The sequence below is a fragment of the Pocillopora damicornis genome, chromosome 2 (assembly GCF_964200805.1).
Source record: "Pocillopora damicornis chromosome 2, jaPocDami1.2, whole genome shotgun sequence".
In the NCBI taxonomy this organism is placed as follows: Eukaryota; Metazoa; Cnidaria; class Anthozoa; order Scleractinia; family Pocilloporidae; genus Pocillopora; species Pocillopora damicornis.
The window spans coordinates 9,746,106-9,768,436 of record NC_142671.1 but is presented as its reverse complement, the minus strand read 5'-3'; the positions used below and the strand labels follow the sequence as shown (position 1 = coordinate 9,768,436).

The following is a 22,331-nucleotide window of genomic DNA, read 5'->3' as shown; positions in this document are numbered from 1 at the left end:
TCAGCAAAAAATTAACATGTTTATTTAAAAATTAGTCATAAAATAAACACTAAATTATTATAAAGTACCATGATATCGTGCTATTCAAAAAGTCAGTGATCAATTTACTTTTCAGGCAAAATTTAAAAGTAGAAATCGATTTTGCAGTTTTAATCAGGAGTATTGCCTAGGTTGCTACAGATGTGCATTGTGCAGTCGTAAAATGTTCTCTGTCCGGCACTCGAGTTATACAAGGGGATGTTTAATAGTTGACCAGCTAGGGTAATACGCCGGGTTACCGCAATTCTTGTCGTGAATGATCACTGAGGAAAAGGGGTGGTTGACCTGACATTCATTAAATGCCATAACAGCGGCGCGGAAGAACGGTTATTCTCTAATTGGAAACCACGGTAAATCTGTTAGTGCGGGGTTATTTGATCAAACCCCCTGGTTCGTGAAATAATGCGCGTGGCAAAGTACTTGTTTATAGTCTACAGATATTTTTGTACGAAATGAATCATTAAAGGTCTTGGAGAAGTTGACGCCAGGTTTACAGTCAGAGAAAAACAATTGTAACATTTGAATACATAACATATCTGGGATCACACAGTTTACCATAATTTTATCTACTGGGGTAATCTTGAGGATTAACGGAAAAGTAACTGAAAGTTGAAATTCATTAATACACTCTGCCCTGTGGTACTTAGAAATACAGGCAGTAATGGGATGAGAGTTTAGCCAAAACACGGCGAAATGGCCTGAAATCGCTACCAGAGAACGAAAATAGAACAAATAAAACTATCTTAACGTTAGAGTTTATTTGCTCTAGCATTCACGGAATAGAGCCTAAACTCTCTTACAAAACTTGATTACATTATCCCATCATGGAAAGCTTGGGCTTCCCGTGCGCTTTCTTGTCATTTTTCGCGCCCCCGCATTTTCGTTCTGACAACGATTAAATATGCTGTCACCAGTAAACAGCGAAATTCACTCATGATCACTATCAAATTGTCGTACTGAGCATTTCAGATCATTCCATATGTCGCTGGTTTCACTTGTCTTTACTGTCTCCCTCCTATCCCCGATTATAAGTACCAAAAATAGCATAGCTGATCTTCGTAATTATTTTGCATATTTCCGATGAGTACCGATGATCTCCGAATCTCCGTGCCGAAAGTATATAGACAACAAACAAAATGGCGGGTTATGGACCATCGCCAGGACCTTATGTAGGCTTTCAGCCGAGCGTTCAGCCTATAGGATTTGAATTGCACCAACAGCCAGGCCATCCACCTTATGATAACGGACCTGGCTATCCAAACCCACCTTCGCAAGACATCTATCGTCCCACCACAAATGAGTACGCAAGCTACCCAAATCCTGCCAACCCATCTTACCATCACCACGGTGGTGGCGATTCCGATAACCTTCCACCTGTTGGCTTTGAAGGGATTTCTAAGCGCCAAGATCCTGACGTTGCGACAGCGTCAGGTGTCAAAATCCATGAAAAGTCCAAGGAGAGTCCTGTACATCCACCAGATTACAATGAGCCACTCGAGAGAGCCTCCCATCGCGTACCGTCAAGTTCAGATGTAGAGGTTCGTACTTAATATGCGATTGTACTTTTATCTTATTAACAAAGAGCTTTATCAACTTGTGTATGCTACTTTGTTGGGCTGATACCAAGTGGCCCTACGTTTGGTCTTGTTTTGTATTCGTAAGAATTTTGTAAGAAAGTTTTCGTTATCGATCTTCAGGTGTTTCTTGTTTCTTGATCTTCAATTTATTTCAGCCAAATTAGATTTGTCTAATATTCTGAAGAATTGATCAGTGTACTTTTGGCTTTAATGAAATTTAAGTCGCCGAGCCTTTTCCGTTCAGCATCTCCAGAAGCGGCCGTATCTCCGCCGAGCATAGGAATCTCAACTGTTATATTAGTTAAGGGCTTGGAATTTGAAATTTGTTTGATTGACGTTTTGGAACCCGGCCACTAACTTTAATTTTCAATCCATGTAGAAATTAACTGAGTGTCATTCAACATGCTTTTTCAACATGTGTTTCTTGTTTCTCGTTTATTGATCTTCAATTTATTTCAGCCTAATTAGATTTGTTTAATATTCTGAGGAATTGATCAGTGTACTTTTGGCTTTAATGACATTTAAGTTGCAGAGCTTTTTTCGTTCAGAATCTCCAGAAGCGGCTGTGTTTTCGCCGAGCATAGGAATCTCAACTGTTATATTAGTTAAGGGCTTGGAATTTGAAATTTGTTCGATTGACGTTTTGGAACCCGGCCACTAACTTTAATTTTCAATCCTTGTAGAAAATAACTAAGTGTCGTTCAACATGCTTACATGAAATGACCTCTCCAGTGTTAAAAGATTTGTTGATCTTTTATTTCTGGAACAGTTTTTGACAACTTGATATTTGTCAATGGCAACAAAATTCAATAACAAGAGGATTGCGATCGTTTTCATCACTGCTCAGTTTATGATCGGAGGAACTGCCTTTTATTGTACTCTGTTTGATTCCCTTCTAGAAAAATTGGCGACCAATATGCAAATAAGTGGTTCGGTGAGAAATAATCTTAACCCCTCTTTTCAGATAATTGAGGCAATCTGGTTGATCACATTTCGAAACAAGCTTTCAAATGATGATAAATGCTCTTGAACATGTAACTCGATACACACTAATTCTTAGGACATGTAATTTGTAGTTTGAAGTGCATATTAAGAAGTTTTATTTCATTAACAGATAAAACGGTATTATGCATCACTTTTGTGTTGGGAATAAATGTTAATTAATTTCAGTTGTGACAACAAGGGGTTTCCTTACTATATTTCAGAATGACCTGCTTAAGTGTGATTTCTCTGTCTTTATGGTCTTTTATTTTCTTTAGCTCTCTACTAATGAGTGATTATTATTCAGTTATTTTTACTGAGCATAGTACTTTTTTAGTGTACTTTTTGATGCATGATAAAGAATGTGTTTTGCAAACGTAGGTCTGACAGATGAACCAGTATTGTTAGTGGCATAGTATTAAGCAGTCAGTTGTGCAGAATTTGTTACCCCTCAATTGCTATAGTTTTCACCTCTTTTAAGTCCTCATCACTGTTTAGTGGCCGATGGGTCACCTTTGAGGGAGTCACAATGGGCTGTTTGTATTGTCTTCCACCTGTATTGAATGATCACTGAAATCAGAACCACTCAAATAAAACTTAAAACAATCATTAAAATAAAATTTGATCCATGTTTTACCCCCAAAATCATTGTTAGTAGTACTTTTAAGCAAGTTTTTGTATGTTAAGTGGTCAATTATGGCACAAGATGTGGTTTTTATAATTTTTTTTGTAAAATTACCCCTATTCTGTGGAACTGTATCAACCCTTTACTCCCTAGCATCAGTATCCATATTCTCCATACTATTCACTATACATTTCCCAAGGTGCTGACAAAGAGAATTTGTTTAATAATCAAGAGCTGCCCTAGTTGGTGATCATTTCCTCTATTCTCATGACCTCAATGTTTGACTCAAGCATGATATTGTAAGGAGAAATTAGATGCTAGTCATTACAGGTTAAAAGGTTAAGCAGTCAACCTGTATCAAGTGGTCACCCTGCCCATGGGTGACCACATAATACATGTTTGACTGTATACAGCTCATTCAGTTATTGGAAGTCTATTTCCAAATAAGATATTGAAGATAGAGAGATGAGAAATTATGAAACTCTTCTCCCCTCTCCCCCCATTTTTATAAATATTACTTATGAACCCTTTCACTCCCATGAGTGACCAAGACAGAATTTCTCCTTACAATATCAATACAATATCAACCAGATAAGTGATGAGAATAAAGAAAAATATCAATTTGGGGATAATCAGTGGATCCAAAATTAAGTTCTCTGAACTAACATTATAAGAATTGTATGGTTGACAGTAAGGAGAAGTACAGATTTGATTTGCAAGTTAAAGGGTTAATAATAAACATATGGAATATGTTGCACACAGGCCTGTCTGTGTTGAACATTTCTTTTCTATATCTTGATATTTACTTGAAACTATCAGTTAAAATAAAAAAGCAACAACATATTAAGTAAATAAATCATTGTGTTCTTTTGTCATATATTAGTTCGAGTAGGTATATGACTGGTGATTGTGTGGATACAAAAGGAGAAAGAAACTAGAAAGATCATTGCTAGCCCTAAGTTTGCAATATGTCTATGTTAACTGTATGAATAAATTATAAGTTTGAACTGCAATCAACTAGGTGACACGTTATACCTCACAATATGGTATTGGAAACATCTGTTTACAACCAAGCGATTAAATTGTCATGGCAATCTTTCCTGATGCTTTGTTATTCAAATTTGAAAAGATCTGTCTTTGGTTCTTGTGATTGTGATGAATGATGTGTCTGCAAAGTGTTTAACAATAGCGAGAAGAAGTTTTTTGAAAATTTTCCTTTATTTTAAGGCTGTTTAAGGGGTATAATATACCTCATAAAAACACATTTTTATGATTTTTATCTATTTTGCATAGATGTAGACTGTACACTTAAACAAATGAAAGGTAGAAGTTTTTTTGTCAGTAATAGATGGAAATGTAAAGATCTTTCTAATTCAGTATTCGGGTCTGACTTCAGATGAATTCTTGTGAATTTGTGGCTTGTGAAAACCAGATGGGAAAATCCACAACATTTAATGTACCAAGAACTGTAAGCTTGTTTTCTATTAGCTAATCTGAGATCTGATCCTTTTTGTCTGATTAATACATCAATGTATAAGGTTCTCATAAGTGTAGATTGTTTGTGATTGTTTAAGATCATTTGACTGGACTCTAAAATTTATTGCCTGCCTTGATAAAGTTCTTGAAGGCTTGAATGATTGTTTTTATATGTTAATTTTCATAGGTTGCTCTGAATTTCAAGCTTTAAAACTTTCATCAAATAAACGTTTCCCATAATTTGACAAGCTCCATAAAATGTCCTGGCTTGATTGCCTGTGTGACTATTTTTACTCTGACTTCTTATGTTTATTTTAAGTGGTGTTTGTCAAATTTAGCTTATCAATGTAAGATTTATCCTGAATTTTAAATAAACAACATTAAATATCTTATAATAATAGAATATTAACTGTGACTTGAACAACCTCGGACACAGGATTTCAGAACAATGCAAGAAGTCACTGTTTACTTATTGTTGTTGTTGTTTTTTTTTTTCAGAGAGGGAAGGATTCTGATACGCTGTTCTTCAAGGATGGGAAGAGAAGAGTTGGTGAGTGAACAGTGCACTTTAAATTAATTAGTTAACTTAAACAATTCCTTCAAATAATACTAATAGCATAATTTATTTAGAGGTTATTCTTGATGATAGTTCAATAGCAGAAAATATTTTACTGATTTACAGTATATGTACTGTACAATGTCATGTAGTTGGAATCTATGCTTTTAGAAGTTTTGATCATGACTTTGGTGTTCATTTTATGTGCTCACTCACCTAACAATTCTAGAAATATAGTGTAAAAAAGACAGCTTGAGTTTTTGTGGTGACCATTAACCCTTTAAGTCCCACTAATGAACTTGACAGAATTTCTCCTTACACTATCAATATCAAGCAGACCAGTAATGAGAATAAAGAAACACAATTAGGGTATTACTGGTTGATCTATTTCCAAATTCTCCAAACTATTATCATATGAATCATATGGTAGACAGTAAGAAGAATTACTGATTAAATTTTGGGAGTTATTAATTAAAGGGTCAACAATGTGTCACTGACACTCACCTTAGTACACATGTGTTACTGACCTTTAAATTTTTCACTATGACAGTATAAAATGCCCATACAAAATAGCGAGCAACATTGAAAGATTAGCTGTCTTTTGAAAAAAAATTACACTTTTTCACATTTATCTCTGTATAGATTACATTCTGGCGTATGAAATTGATACAACCAAAGACAGGGAGTGGCAACAAAAAAGAGAAGAGAAACGAATTACATTTGAGCAGAATCTGGAAAGGGCTAATTTAGAATTGGAAGCAGAAGGCATTGAGGTACATTTCATTTTGTTAATTCACAACATATTCATTAACCTATTGATTCAGTTATTTTCCAAATTATTTCTCAATTCTTAAGGATCCATAGGTCAAAGATAGTGCTGCAGTACTTAATATTATGTCACAACCTGTTTAAGTGGAGGGTAGTGATTTATAATTAATAGAGACATGTCACTTCAGTGATCTTTTTTATATTGAATTTTCAAGTATTCCAAGGGAATTTTAGGCAGTAATAAGCGGTTGTACAGGAGGTATATTTTATCAGTTACCACTTGAAAAAGAGAGAACTGTGACTTTTAAACCAGAATAAATCATTATGGTTTCAAATACTTCCATTTATGTTAAAGAAGTTATCATGCTTGTTAACTTGTTATTATCTGAGGCAATAAGAATGATGCTTTTTGTTATGATTATTTCTATAGTTGTCCCAATTTTTTTAAACCTTAAATTTTGCAAATTTGGGGTGAAAATGATAGAAACCCTTAATTAGTGTGCAGAAATCGATGAATTCCCAATTCTTCTTTTGATAATGCAGAAACTAAAAGCCTTTAACAAGGAACAAGGCCTTCAGATAAACATGTAATTAAACAATTATGAGTGACCTTCCACTATTAACATTGTGGATAAGTGCAGTTGGAAAAGTGCAATTGTTCCATGAAACTGTAATACATGTATGTGGACACTTGGATAATTTGCACCGTCATCCATGAGAGTGTTTCGTATCAGACCTGTCACAGACTGATTGACTATTTGCTTCTTTTTTCCCCACCTTTTAAAGTAGTTAAAAGCAATTGGATAATAAACAACTCTTTCTTATTTTGGTGTGGAGTTTCACTGAGTAATTCTACTTGTTGTTTATATTTTGACTTGACCTATAGGCTCATCAAAATGCAGCACAACTTGTTAAAAAATAATACTTGGCAAATTAATACATAAAAGACTGAGTGTTAATTTTTCTTTCTTAAAATTACTGTTTATTAGAAATCAAGCAATGGAAAGACAGCTTTTATCAAGATCCATGCACCTTGGAAAGTCCTCATCCAAGGTGCTGAGGAGATGCTCATGAAGATGCCTATCAGGGTATGAATACATTTATGGTGTTTTCTCACACAAATACTGGATCTTGATTAAAAGTCAGCTTTAGTAAAAACCATATTTAACAATATACTGTCAGTGGTGTTAAATATATTTGATGTGGGTCTCAGCCAGTGTATTTGCAGTCAAGGAACCACAAGAGAAGACTTCTCAATGTTGGCAACCATTTTAATATCAATTCTTCATAAATATTGGCTGCACCAGGCCACGTTTTAAATTGTGAGGGGGTTTTCATCAAGAAAATAATTAAAAACTTTTACAGTATGACTTCCCCTTTGATGACATTAAAAGCAGCAAATTAACTTGTATGTACATGTAACTGACAAGTTCACAGGGACAATAATATCTTGATTGTTTGCTTAAAATAAGGGGGCAATTACAGTACTGTAGGGAAATCTGCCAAAAACATTATTATAATAAAATTCTCAAAGAATGTGTAGAACAATCTTTCCCAAACACCGGACATTCTGAAACAGTAATATTATTTTATATCAGGATGAAAACTGTTGTCAATGTCTTTGAATTGGGGAAAAAGTATGAATATTGATGCAATTTTAATGTTCAATTTTTCTGACTGTAGAGCATTTGGATGTCAGATTAATTTCTGCTGTGTTATTGATAGGTTACTACTTGCAACAGCAAGCAATTAATCATTGACAGAAGTTACTTGAAAGTGGTCTGTCAGTAATAAAAATTCTATGTACTTGACAATTACCCCTTTAACTCCCAGATCAAATTTGTACTTTTCCTTACTGTCAACCATACAATTCTCATGATGTTAGTTCAGAGAATTTAGTATCGGATCAACCAATCATCCCCAAATTGATAGTTATCTTTATTCTCATCACTTATCTGGTTAAAATTGTATTGATATTGTAAGGAGAAATTCTCTCTTTGTCCCTCATGGGAGTTAAAGGGTTAAGTGCTTGAAATGAACACAACCTTTTCTGGTGGCAGGAGAATGACTTGGACTCAAGAGATTGGACTGAGAGATGTTTTGATACCATTGGAATGCGTAATCCATTTGAACTCAGAGCTGAAGATCTTCCAGAGCAGCCAAACTACTTCACTTGTGCCTTTAGAAAAGACAAACTCGACAGGTACGTTTTCTTTGTTAACTATCAGAGGATTAAAGTGTGATTGAGATCAGGACTACAGCATATGAACAATAGAGTAATACCCACAATATTGCAATAGATCATGGCTACAAATTAAAGAGCTTGTCAATTGAGTGGTGAATGTGCTGTAAGCATACATGTGTAACAGTACTGTAAAAAGGATTTGTACACTGATGTTTTATGTTACAAATGGGAGTTGAAAGTTTGAATTACTTTTAATTTTGAATTGCTAGAAATCATTGCTGATACCAGTATGTATAGTTTAGGATGTGTAAATAATATGTTCTACTGATGTATAATTGAAAGCATATTAATTTCTTTCGGAGCATGTCTTTTAACAATAAGTTTATGTTTGAAACTTTAATAGGTAACTGGGGTTTAAATGATTAAGTTTCCATTAATCTTCTATGATTAATAATATATATTATTTTTATATTTTGAATTTGTGAATTAATGATGAAATCAAATTTCTTTTTCATTATTAATAGGTTTCTTATTCCAGAAAACCAGGATGATTTCTTCACATGTGCTCAGCGGAGCAGAATTGTAAGTGATTCCAGTAACAGAGGATGTTTACTTTGAATTTAACTTTATCATGACAACATTACGAGTAATGATAGTTTTACAGTCATGTATGTCATGTAGTTCCTGCTATGGTAGATCTTTAACTCACTGAACATGCAATGACCAAATGATATATTCATCTTTTGCCTGATTTATAAATAGTGCACTCTGGTAACACATCTCAGACAGATGGCAAAACAAATAGAAGTACAGTAAATATTGATGTTCAATTGCATGCAGGTTCACAGAATTTTGACAAGAACACAGTATGGCGAGAAGAGGAATCAGATTGGTAAAAATGAAGCAATCTTAATCAAAACTATTAATACTTTATGTTAATGACTAGCATTAAAAATTTGGGGCCCTTTACATCAGGTAGAGAAATGTATTTTTGTCAGTCATTGAACAATAAGAATATTGCCTCCTACAGGGAATTTAAAGGTACATGTCAGTTTTCTCTAACTGCAGAAAGACTCTTTGAAGTATTCTCTTTTGTATTACTTTCAGCTTATTAAACTGATTTTGCAGTATATCATGTATCACATTGTGTATGGTGTGATCAGAAACTTATACTTACATAATGTAGCTGCATATCCTTGTCATTTATGCATCTCTGTAATATGATATTAGGCATTGGACGCTTAATTGGTAATGGATCTTACACTGCAGCTTATCCTTTACACGAGGTAAAAAATTAATTGCAAGTTTTGTTTTGTTTTTTGTCTTCAGTATAACAACTCCTTACTATGAAACTTAAAAAGTGTCCAAGAAATTTACTATGGTATAAATTGATGGATTACTGTAATTTACAATAATTTCTCTAGGTTTAAAAAATGAGCAGTTCCTGAATGATACCTTTAGAAGAGCAGATTATAAGCTTTGAAACTTCTCAGAATTTAGAGGAACTGAAAACAGAGACTTGAAGGGCAGTGGTGAACAAATTTAAGGGCTCTCATATTTGTATATGATTATTAAGTTTAAGGGCCCAAGAAGGCTGACATACAGTTATATCATGCAAAACTTAAAATTAAAAACCTTGTCTCCTGTCAGGGATTAAAGGGACATGAAAAAGCCAAACAAAGCTATATAGGTCATGGTTCATTTTCTGTAAGTGCACTCCATCTGGTTGAATGATCCCATGCAAGGGACTGGCCAGAGGAAAAGGCAACTTCTGCATCAGTTTTCTCAGAGTGACTTGGAGTCTAATAATGATTTTTTCCTTGAATCAACAATTGTGTCAGGTTGCTTGAACAGGATTCAGCTAAATGTTGGCAAAGTTAGCCATGTGTTTTCTTGTCATTTATTTCAAAAATTTTGGAATAAAAATTCAATACAAAAAAGGAATAACATCAAACAACTACATGTCCATATGTTTAGTCAAATGAGAGTTGGACAATGGATGTCTTGATCCAGGGAACATTAAGCTTGTTGGACATGGGGAGCTATTTGGACTGATACATGTACATTGTACATGTATATAATGGTAATAGGACCAAGAGGAGTCCAATTCAGGCTGTAATTATTCAAGTGATAAACAAAATTGGATGATTGCACTGTGAAGGCATCCATTGTACCTTTTCATTAAAAAAAAACAACAGTTAAATGGGCAAAATGTGAGACAACAGCATGCACATGCGACACCTTCTGTGCACTTACACAGGCATGGTGTGTTAACTGCCCTATTACACTGTCTTATTAGTGCTCAAACTGAGCTGGAGAATTCAAGAATTTTTTTATAGTTTTGATCAATGGAACCAGGGATTTTTAATGGCAACAAAGCATAATTGTACTTCAGGCCAATTTTCAGGGTATACTTTTTGCTCATGACCATCAAAATAATTCAATCAGACTTGAACGCACACTACATGTACACAAATCATGTTGTCTTAATCATATCTAGGACAACTGTGTGATTGTCAGTTGCTCATAACACACACAAAAAGTAATTTTTTAGCATTTTGAAACATGTTTTGTTACCTTCAAGTGTTGATGTTTCAAATTAAAGAGTTGCATTTGATTTTTTTTTTTTACTGGAGAGAGGTAATAGAGATGGATTTGGCATATGATGAGCACACTGTAATTTATAATTACTTTATCAGGGAATTTGACATTTAGAGATCTATACATTGCAAAAATTACCACAATAATACATGGAATAACTTGATACAGTACCATCATTTTTGTATTTTACAATGGTTGATGTAGGGCACTTATGAAATAGATCAATCCAATGATCCTCCAAGACCTGAAAATGCCAGACAGGTAATTTTTATATTATTTTTTTTAAATAAATAGACCTCACGAGGTTAATTAGTTTTGTGTATGTTGTTTCCTGTTTACAGTGTACATTGTGTATGTACAACTTGGACCTAATAAACTCCTAAACAAATCTATGGTATGCAGTCATTTCGTACCCATAGTCGTTTTGTACTCAATCATTTTATACTCAAGCTGGGTACAAAATGACTCAACTAACTGGGTATGACATGACTGTGGGTGTGAAACGATTGGTAACCAAATCTATACCGTCTTATTACCGTCACTTCAACTTACACCTCATCAGTTTTGTAAACTTCTTTCAAAGCTGATTTGTCATTCAAGCTACAGTACGTGTAACCTTTTTTTTCATTCCTGCTTTTAGATGTTTTAAGGTAAATTCCTATTTTGTAGGAACTTGTAACAGGAAAATTAGAGTCGAACAAGTCAAATCACCAAAGAAAACTTTGTTTGTTTGTTTGTTTGTTTTTTCATTGAATTTTCTCCTTCTCAATATTTTTACTTCTACCCCTACTCTCGATATTCTTCTCAAGCTTGTGTTCAGATATATCAGACTTGAAACTCTGATAGCTTTTCTCAATATTTTCTTTTAAGTGCAGTTATAAATTTTTCTATTGCATTGTTTTTTCCAGTTTTACAGTTGGTAATCAATGATAGTTTTATTTGTGGGTTGTTGCTATTTCAGTTGTTGTTTGACACCTGGGTTAAAGCACATCGCTGGTACAAAATGCAACCATTGGATCATATCAGGTAAAATCACTTACACAAGACTGTTTAACTCAAGGTGTGTGTGTCATTTTTTGTTGTTAATAATTGTTTTGGTCGATTATTCATTAATTTTGTTGCAGAGATTACTTTGGAGAGAAAATTGGAATCTACTTTGCTTGGTTAGGTAAATATAATTAATGACTTCAAATTTCATGTGCACTCTGATTGAAGTAAGTTATTGTTTCAGCTGTTTAATCATGGCTGCATATAATTCTTATTTTTGGAAGAACACATATTAAAGGCTATGACTGTATTCTAGTCAGCCAGTGAGACTCAAGGACATTGCACAATGCATGAAGTTTGGATGTCAACGAGGAAAACAGTGTCATGAAACAAATGTTACTCTCTTGACTGTTTGACAGGTTTCTACACATGGATGTTGCTCCCAGCAGCCATCATGGGCCTTGTTTGTGTGATTTATGGACTTGTCAGACTGGAGTCTTACATTCCTGTGTAAGTGATGAGTTTGGCAAGGCCTATATGTGCATTCTATCATATGCAAAGGCCTTATATTCATATCAGCCGTGAAATGGGCTCATTGAGGACTGGGAATCTTAAATTATTATTTAAAGTTGTTGTGAAATGGAACAAAAGAAAAATATATTTGGTGATACATTCACATGTGCTATTTTACATAACTTTCACTATAATGTGCATCCAGTGTTTACTATTACTGCCAGTCGTAAGCATTAACAGTATTGCAATCACTGGTTTTATACTGAAAAAACGCAAGTCAGAGAACGAACTTTTTTTTATTTTTGTGTAAACGTGGCTTTCAGACACGTAAAACCAACTGTATGTATGTATCTTTTGCTTTAGGAAAGACATCTGTGATACGTCTAAGAACTTTCCCATGTGCCCTCGCTGTGACAAACGCTGTCCCTACTGGTCTTTATCGGACACATGCATCTATTCAAAGGTGACTTAAAGAACATTTTCACCTCTTACTTCAAGTTCCTTCTTTTCTTCTTCCTCGACTTCTTTGCTAAACTTTTTTAGAGGTCGCTATTTGGCGACTTAACCAAATTTGTCATTCTCTTCACAGTCAACCATACAATTCTTATATTGTTTGTTCAGAGAATTTAGTATTGGAACAACTAGTTATCCCCAAATTGATATTTTTCTTTATTATTATCACTTATCTGGTTGATATTATATTGATATTGTAAGGAAAAATTCTGTCTTGGTCACTCATGGGAGTTAAAGGGTTAAAATCACGAAATGTTTGCCAGAAATGGAGAAAGAAAGGAAGAAAGCAGAGAAAGAAATTTTGTGCAACATTGAATTTAAGCACCACAGTTTCTTCCTGCTGACCATGATGACCAAATGACCGCAGTGTGAGGCCCTTTGTCCCATTAATAATTGATGTAGCCCCTTGTTAAAGGGGCTACACGTAGCATAAACCATGAATTTGGAGACAATTCATAATAATTAGCACATTATTTTGCTGGGAAATATTCATCTTTGTAGTTCGTTTTTCAGAAATTATCTATCCAGTTTTATCGTCTACATGTACTAATGCCCTCTTTGATTCTCTTCAGGTGGCTTACGTTTTTGACAATGAGTTTACTGTGGTTTTTGCCATTTTTATGTCGATTTGGGGTGAGACCTTTTTTTATTTTTAAGAATAATTGCTTGTGTAGTAAACTGTGTCAGACCCCGAGGCTCTATTGTTGACAGCTGTACAATTCATAAATGGCTAGCACGTGGAACCTTAAGTCTAAATGTTTAAGCCCTGGTGTGGTCATTATATTGAGTTGTTGGGCGAGATGATTCACTCTGAGAATGCTTCTCTCCACCCGGGAGTATTTACTTATTGGCAACGCTGAATAGTCAAAGAAACTTGATAGAATGTTTGGGCAACTTGTACTGAACCATCCCGTTCAAGAGTTGAAAAAATAGCTAATGGATTGATTACCGAACATTTCATAAATAGGATCATTTTGTCTGTGACTTTCACAGAAAAGAAACTTTGATTTTCTTTCAGGGTCGTAATGTTAATGCAATACTTTGCTGATGATCATGTGTGTATTTGTTACACAGCCACCATGTTTCTTGAGTTTTGGAAGAGGCGGCAGGCAGAGATTGCTTACGAATGGGATCTATTGGGATATGAGGACGAAGAGGTACGGTATTAATTAATCAATCAATGTATTTATTTATGACTTTTGTTAATTATTTGTAAGAAGGCAAAGATTAGGCTTGGCAAGGTAAGCTTATGCCGTTTAGGATTTATCCAGGAACAAAAAACCACACTACTTACTTCTCCGTGTCGATTTTTCATTCGTTTTGTGAATGGTGCTTTAAATGTAAACGTTTTTGTTGATCTTGTTGCATGTTATAAGCAATTAATATTAATTTCACGGATCTCTGAAATGTGTTCGTTTGAACTCAAGGTACAGTTTATTACTTAAAAAGACTCGAAAAAACTTGACCGTCAGTCCTGTTCAGTGTGTTTTTCATTTCACCATCTTTCCATTAATGTACAAGCTCCAATTCATTATTCTGTTTTAGGAACAACCTCGTCCCGAGTACGAGGCAGTAGCGATGGAGACCCGTTTGAACCCCATCACGAAAGTGGAAGAGCCTTTCATATCGCTTGGGAGGAAAGTGCCCAGATTTATTTGTAGTTTCAGTTTCATCATCTTCATGGTAAGAACTGGATAATGTTTAATAAGACTCAATGTGATTTTGGCCAGGTTTAAACCGAGATAATGCAGCAGTTTCACCAGAGCCTCGCAACGGCATCGATGTGCATTACTACCTTACTGCTTTGTTTCCTTCCTTCCTTCCTTCCCTCCCTCCCTCGCCACCTCCCTCTTTTGGTTGAGTGTCCATTCCGTGCACCGGTTTGTTGGTGTTGTGTTGACAGGTGCCTGGAGGTTGGCTGCGGCTTGATTGCTGGGAGATTGCTTCCCTCCTATGGTGTCAACTGTTCGCATCCACTCACCCACCCACCACCTTGATACTATTGGGCGTCGCTACTCGGACGAGGCGAAACGCTCATATTACTGCAACAATTTGACCTTTTCAAATCTAGATTTACCTGAATTCTGTAGCCCTGGCGTCTTTTACAAGCTAGTTATAACCGACAGAAAAACTGGCTTTTGGTCACCGGTATGGCTCGTAGTGTTTAAGTAAAGAGTATAAGAGGTGCAACAGCGAAGCTCTGAATTTTGATCTATAGTATTATGGTCTTTGTATCGCAGCTGGCGCTTGTCGTCATCGCCGTGTTTGCTGTTGTAGTATACCGTGTTGCAGTATACGCGGTGTTAGCCGCAAGCAGCGACTACAACATGGGAGCTGTAAACATGGCCACGTCCGGCACTGCAGCTCTCCTAAATCTCATTACCATCATGCTCCTCAACAAGGTACCTGCATAAACTTATCTTTTTCTATGGAGACGGTACACAACTAGTAAACATCTTGAGGTAAATTTTTGTTGTCTGCCCTATCATTTAGATGTTCGTTTGCGACTCTTACACAGCGATGGTTCCTACTTGAATGATTAGATATTAGTTAACCCTTTAACTCCCAGAAGTGATGAACATGTAACCTCTCAATCAGATCTTGGGAGTTAGAGGGTTAACAGTAGAAGTTCAGCGGATGGTTTTATACCTTGGAGTAACAACTGATCATTTAGTGTGATCCTCAGGTGACTTCTTTTTGTTAATTATGTTATTTTATCTCCAGGTTTACGAAAAACTGGCCGAGATTTTGACACGATGGGGTACGTGTGTAGAAAATGAATTCAGTGAACTTCATTCATGCTTTAAGCTATTGACCCATTTACTGATATTGAATCATCAATGCATCCGATCTTTCAACTGACCTTAACCGTACTACTGTACTCGTGCACATTGTGGTCATTACACATTACATAGGAATTTTAAATTCAAAATTAGTAGCCGAATCCTTCCGTACCTCTAAACTGCATTGGCATGCGGCGTCGAAAGCTAACAAAGTAGGATGCAATAAGGATAGGGTTAAATTCATCATCTGTTTTTATTTCAGAGATGCCTCGCACCCAGACGGAGCTTGAAGACATCTTTTCATTTAAGATGTACCTTTTCCAGTTTGTGAACTTCTATTCGTCACTCTTTTATATTGCGTTTTTTAAACTCAGGTGAGTTTATGTCATGGCAACAATGGGAAAAAAGTTACTTAGAGTTCTCCTAAGAAAGAAAACTCAAAATCGTAGACATTTTCGATTGTCTGGGATGACTGACGACAAATCGGTTAAAACCAGAGCGCTTTTTTTTTACTGACGCAACCCAGATTTTTGCGATGATCCGCGATTAGTGAAGGCTAATGAAAACTCCTATTTTGAACTGTCGTTAGTTTTAATTTGCTACCATTCCTTGGCTCCTGTAGCCCCGAGTCCCAAATGAAGTGGTGTCTGTTCTATTTTTCGTCAACCATCAGACAATCGGAATGTCTACGATTTCGAGTTTCATTAATTAGAAAACTCTGGAATCATCGAGAAATATTGAAATCCCCGACTATCTATCCCGCCAGCCTTAAGTGTCATTGTTTTTCTCACGATTTAGGCTCTTCGAATGACATGCAGATCGTGATCTTCCCCCACCCATTTGCTGTTGCACGGTTCTGCTGTTGTCTTGTTTCTTTGTGATGCTGTGTTGTGATACTGACGATCAAAAACAACAACAGGAGAGCCGTGTTACAGCGAATCTTCGAAACGCGCTAAGCTGTTGAGAAACAGCCCACCACATTGGAGCATAATGCTTCAGAAGGTGACTCGTATACACTCGACCTCATCACGTAAAGAAAACTCGCACTAAGCCATTGAAACGTCGCGATTCACATCAAAAGTAAAAACATCTTCAGAAAAATAGTTTTACATAATTACCAGTAGGAACTTTTATCTATTTACTTAGAAGCGTTAAACACATTAAAAATTGTTTGGCATCACAGCGGTAGAATGAACGTATTGAATCATATTTTGAGAATATTTTCGACTGACAATTTAAGTTATCTGTTTAGGGTGAGACAGATTTTTTATGCATAATTTTAAAAATGGTACTGAACAGACCTACGGGGACAACAATTTTCGTCCCTCTGGAAGAAAGAACTGCGCTGACAAAAAAAAATGTTTGTTTTCAGCCCTGGAAGGCCAGCAGAATTTAACAGGATATTTGGTTTTCGACAAGAAGAGGTAAGAAAAAGTATTCGATATGTAAAGCTTTTTTTGTGACAGTTTAGGGTATTTAAAGCTGCATTGGGTTGATCAGACGGTACTGTCGTCAAAAATTTGCGAGAAAAGGAAGGGAAGATCGTCTTTAGACATTGTTTGTAATTGAAGTAAATAATGTTTTTCGCCTTTGGTCCCATTAGTTGGACCAGTTTAAAAAGGACGCGTTTGATTAGAATTTATATCGTAAGGGTGTATGTGATGTTCGTTAAATTTGACAATGCAAGGTTTGCCGACTTGGAAATAGTTGCTTTAACAATTTGAATCTTGTTTTTGACTTTTTTACCTCCTTTGGACAATATTAGTTCATTTCAATTAGAAAATAGAAAGTAAAATAAGGCATAAAAGTAACTGAAAATATCTTTCAAACATAGAGCAGTTGTAAAGGAGAATTCTGAATTCATTTTTATGTTGTTCTGGCAGTGTAATCCGGCAGGTTGTTTATTTGAGCTCTTGGTCCAGCTGGCAGTTATCATGGTTGGAAAGCAGATCTTCAATAATTTTATTGAAATAATCGTCCCGTAAGTAGCTCGTAAAGAGATGAGGTACATTTTAAACGTTCCCGCTTTTTGAGCCTTCATTGGACTTAAGGCAGGTTTTAGAAAATTACACATTTATGGACATTTACATATTCTAATGTAATAACAGTTTACTGTTAACTAGGAGTATTTACGTTGTGCTCGATATACTTGGACAGTTTTGCAATACGACATACATATAGGTGTAATAGCTTATTGGAGAAGCACATTTATAGCGTAAGTGAAACACAGGTATAGTAATCAGAAAACCGGAATCGCTGAAAAAAAAAAAATCAGGGAATGTATTTGTATAGGTAATCACATGATTTCGAGTGCAATTTGGAATAAATAAGCACGAGTAAATTTTTTCAAAGACTAACAAAATTGCACGAGCCCGTAGGGCGAGTGCAATTTGTGGTCTTTGAAAAAAATAACAAGAAAAATCATGGGATTACGGGTTAATAATAGACATGAAAAAATACGAGATGGCTTATCATAATTAAGCAGAAGCAAAGCGCGCGCATCAAGAGCAAAAATAATATATTCAAACCGTGCGTTCGGTCAAAACAACAATGTACGATCAAAACAATAATATGCGATGATATCTTCACATCTTTAAGGCGCAAAAAAGTTCAAAGTCCGGCTAAACAGTTCATGTAATTGTTCAGTCTGTGTCCGAATCACTTTCAATGAAATGGAATCGTCGTTTTCGAGGTTTAACCATGTGTGTTTTTAATTTCGGCGTTGGATCGCTCGAGCAAAGTGTTAAGCTAGGTCGGCTTGTAATTTTTGATTTCCTTGGCAATTCCCTTCTCTAAAAACCACTTTTTCCAGGCCGAAACCAAAAACAGTGCTTTTTACAGTGTTTTGGTTGTCTGAGCTGCTTTCAGCTGCGGTGGCGAAAGAAAACCTACTTAAAAAGCAGGCCATTGTTTCGCTCGCAAATTTTCAAATTTTCAAATTTTCAAATTTTGTTGCGACATCGAAGGTTCTCATTTGATGAGTTTCTTTGATTATTGACCAATCAGAATGTTTGATTTGTTACTTTCTTTGCTCTGAATTAACCCTCTTCTGCACTGAATTAATCTTGACCAATCAGAACTGAGAAATTTTTCCATGTATATTATTATTGTGGGAACATGCTCCAAACACATTTTACAGTGAAATAATACTTTTAATTGTTTAGTCCTGTAAAACAGTATTTCACAGGCCAAGTCACTCATTCTGTGAACGTTTTGGATTAATAATATTTTGACTCAAATTTCAAATGAGTGGGATGATCATTGGGTAAGCACTCCTATTTTTTCTTCATCATCATCATCATCATCATCATCATCATCATCATCATCATCATCATCATCATCATCATCATCACCATCATCACCATCATCATCATCGTCATCATCATCATCATCTTCATTATTATTATTATTATTATTATTATTGCTGTAGTTGATATCGTCACCATTATTATTATTATTATCACTATGGTCTCTTTTATTCCTGATAATAGAGGATATTACATGGCCGCGCGAAGATAATTAATTCTCTTCGAGTGTTGGGAAATATTTCACGAGTGAGCGAAACGAACGAGAGAAATATTTTTCAACGCGTGAAGAGAAATTTCGTAGCTCCAAGCGGCCTTGTAATAGTATAATCATAGTATCGGTATTGTTTCCACGTGTAAAGAGAAACATGTTATCTTCTCGTATGAAGATATCATGTTTTCGCGCGAAAACTCACTTGGTATTTGACTGAGGTTTATATTATTATTATAATTATTTTCCACAGAAAGCTTCAGAACTGGTGGAGACGCCGTCAGAATATTGAAACCCCCGACTTGACCGAATACACACGTTGGGAACTGGACTATGACTTGACTCAGTATCCCGTGCACGGGTTGTTTTATGAATACCTTGAGATGGGTAAGAACTGCGCAGCTTGTACGGTTGAGCGAAGGAGATGGTTGAGATTTTACTGGTTATAAACTCTGTTTTTTTTTTGTTTTGTTTTGTTTTGTTTTGTTTTTGTTTTTTCCAGTGATCCAGTATGGCTTTGTGACACTATTTGTGGCTGCCTTTCCACTTGGACCGTTCTTTGCCCTCATCAATAACTTGTTGGAAATTCGTCTTGATGCTTACAAGTTTATCGTGGTTTTTCAGCGCCCAATGGCAGCTCGTGCGCAGGATATAGGTATGCGTTATATACAAAGAGAGGGCCGATTATTATTTTTGTTGGTCTTAAACATTTTTTATTAATTGAAATTCTATTTAGGAACTACCGAATAGAACACTTGAAAAAAAAAAACCTTTTGTTTTCACAGGAATTTGGTACGCAATCTTGAAAGGCGTTACGAAGATCTCTGTGGTCGTAAATGTAAGAATCTATTTAACAAAGTTGTGCGTTTTTGAATATTATTTCTTTAAGGATTGAAATTGAAAGAAAATCATTAAAAAAACGGAAAATAAACAGAGAAAAATTACTTGGGCGACAGATTCAGTTACAAACACAGTTATTTTTTCCCCCAATTTTATCGAATAAAGAAAAAATTAATGAGACAGTTTTTCCCATGTTCGAGCCAAAAAGTTTGGTCCTGACTTAAATCAAATAACAATAATATAGTCAAATTTAGTCACCTGGTGGTAGTTATTGACCTGTAAGAGCTAAAAATTAAGGATTTCCTAATAGGATTAGATATTTCATTGCTTTGGTAACTTGCAAGTTCAAGCGGACAGACAATGATTTAGCATGTTCTACAAGGACCGCTCATTTTGCTTGAAAACAGTTTGTATTCAAAAGAACTTGAGCAATGTTATTGCTTCATTAATCGTACGTGCTGCATGCTGCGGTTCGAGTCACTTTAGTTGAAGGAAATAATAACAATTGAATAATTTGAATCAGCGATTTAAAGAGCAGAATACAGCAGAGAGTTATCTCTTTGTTCTACCTGTTGTCAAAGGTGAAAACATGTCGTACTCGGCGTTTTGATTTAAAACCAAAGAGAACTTATTGTAAGGAAGGCCACAAGGTAACTTGTAACTTGTTTTTTTCTTACCCTTTTTGTTAGGGCTTTGTGATTGCCTTTGTTTCCGAATTCGTCCCCAGACTGTATTACACCCTAGGTGAACACAACGACAGCTTGGAAGGATTTGTAAACCACACCTTGTCGTGTTTTGCGGTGGATGATTTTCCTGAGTCTGAGAGACCTTCTGGAGCTGCTGCTGTTGAGTTCCCCCTAAGAATTAACAGTTGTGGGTTTAATTTATCTACCTGCAGGTAAAATAACAAGGAGGGTTCTGTTTTATGGTTTAGTTCTTGCAGAAAAAAGAATCGCCTTTACTGATTAGTGTACTGATTCATTAATTTGTCAAAGCTTGCTGGACGCTTGGTGACACTATTGTAAGAATCATAAGTCATCCATTATAACTCAAGTTTTAAAGGTCTTGTGTACTTGCATTTTAGATTCCGAGGGTATTATGAACGACCAAAAATTACAATACTCAACACGACCCTTCCAAATCCGAATGCTTACAAGTTCTCGACAGCCTATTGGCATATTTTGGCGGCCAAGTTGTTTTTTGTGGTTGCCTTTCTGGTGAGTTTGTGTCCACTTTTAATTGTGGGACGCTCGTTATGATGCACCTGATGGGATACTGAGAATCGGAGTATTTTCCTACAAATAGAATTGTTGGTGGAGATTACTGCAGTAATGTTGTAAAAAGAAGATTCCACCCTATCTGTGTTCCTCTCTGTTTCCTAGTTGATCCTTTTAGCAGTTCTGTGAAACATTTAAAATTGACCAACCAAAAAAAAACCGGTTCAGTTGAAGAAACTTACCTACCATCTAATATTTCTTTTTGTGTTTGGCTGATCGTCTTATTTATTTTGTTATTTCGCGCAGCACATCGTGTTCGGTATGACGGCAATCTTGGCTTGGATTATCCCCGATGTTCCGAAGGAAGTTGACAATCAAGTCAAGAGAGAGAACTTTCTTGCCCGCGAAGCCTTACGGTCAGCAGATCAACAAGATTCTGTCTCTCCAGTCCCTAGGGAAAATTCGCGCGGCCAGGATGAAATGTTGTGAAACGTTGTAGAATGTCGTGTTTTGACAGAAATTATCTCGTAGTCAACGACTTGTAGCTGATATCGGTATAGGTAGTTAAATCTGATAATACCACCGTCGCATATTTTGAATAATGTCTTGTAATAAACGTAAGGCAAAGTTCGAAAATCTCCACCAAAAGCCAGTGTTTTACATAGAATAAAGGGGTACGTTTTTAAAGAAACTGTGGTGCTGCGTCGGTGGGAGAGTATAGCAGGTAATTTAGTGTTAACAAATGAGTTGAAAACGTAAATTGGCCACCGTAAAAAGTAAAAAAGCTGACATTTCGAGCGTTAGTCTTTCGCCAGAGCGATGGCGAAGGGCTTACGCTCGAAACGTCAGCTTTTTTACTCTTTACGGTGGCCAGCCCTTTTGTTCCGACAGACGGTCCACAAATAAACTCCTTACTTCTGCTTCTACCTCATTGCAAATCAGATGGTAGTGTGTTATCTTCATCACTTTTTGTGTTAAAAAATTAATTACCCTACGAATTCATATTCTGACAGGTAGTTCCTTTACCAACCAAACCCTTCAAATCCTCGGTGAATACCGCAAAGTAACAAGTCATTTCTAGAAGGCAAAGTAACTTAAACTCTCTCGACGTTTTTATTGATAATCAGGTGGTTTAACAGCGTTGCTTACTTAAC

General features: G+C 35.8%; 1 protein-coding gene across 3 annotated transcripts; it reads left to right on the top strand.

Annotated features, from left to right (window-relative positions):
* Positions 1 to 1,136: 1,136 nt before the first annotated feature.
* Positions 1,137 to 21,868, top strand: LOC113670808 (anoctamin-5-like). Of its 3 annotated transcripts, XM_089195339.1 has the most exons (28): positions 1,139 to 1,577; positions 5,197 to 5,248; positions 5,897 to 6,027; positions 7,012 to 7,110; positions 8,083 to 8,225; positions 8,732 to 8,789; positions 9,048 to 9,099; positions 9,438 to 9,493; positions 9,858 to 9,914; positions 11,013 to 11,069; positions 11,770 to 11,834; positions 11,933 to 11,976; positions 12,215 to 12,305; positions 12,672 to 12,771; positions 13,394 to 13,454; positions 13,896 to 13,978; positions 14,367 to 14,504; positions 15,062 to 15,223; positions 15,546 to 15,582; positions 15,867 to 15,978; positions 16,977 to 17,028; positions 17,488 to 17,585; positions 19,374 to 19,507; positions 19,623 to 19,775; positions 19,906 to 19,958; positions 20,650 to 20,858; positions 21,045 to 21,177; positions 21,484 to 21,868. In XM_089195339.1, the coding sequence occupies exons 1-28, from the start codon at positions 1,176 to 1,178 to the stop codon at positions 21,664 to 21,666; spliced, it is 3,015 nt and encodes a 1,004-aa protein (XP_089051465.1). In that variant the 5' UTR covers positions 1,139 to 1,175; the 3' UTR covers positions 21,667 to 21,868. The 3 variants fall into 3 exon arrangements, with proteins under 3 accessions (XP_089051463.1, XP_089051464.1, XP_089051465.1); XM_089195337.1 differs by lacking the exon at positions 9,858 to 9,914 and having other exon boundaries at positions 1,137 to 1,577; XM_089195338.1 differs by lacking the exons at positions 9,858 to 9,914; positions 21,045 to 21,177 and having other exon boundaries at positions 1,137 to 1,577.
* The last annotated feature ends 463 nt before the right edge of the window (positions 21,869 to 22,331 follow it).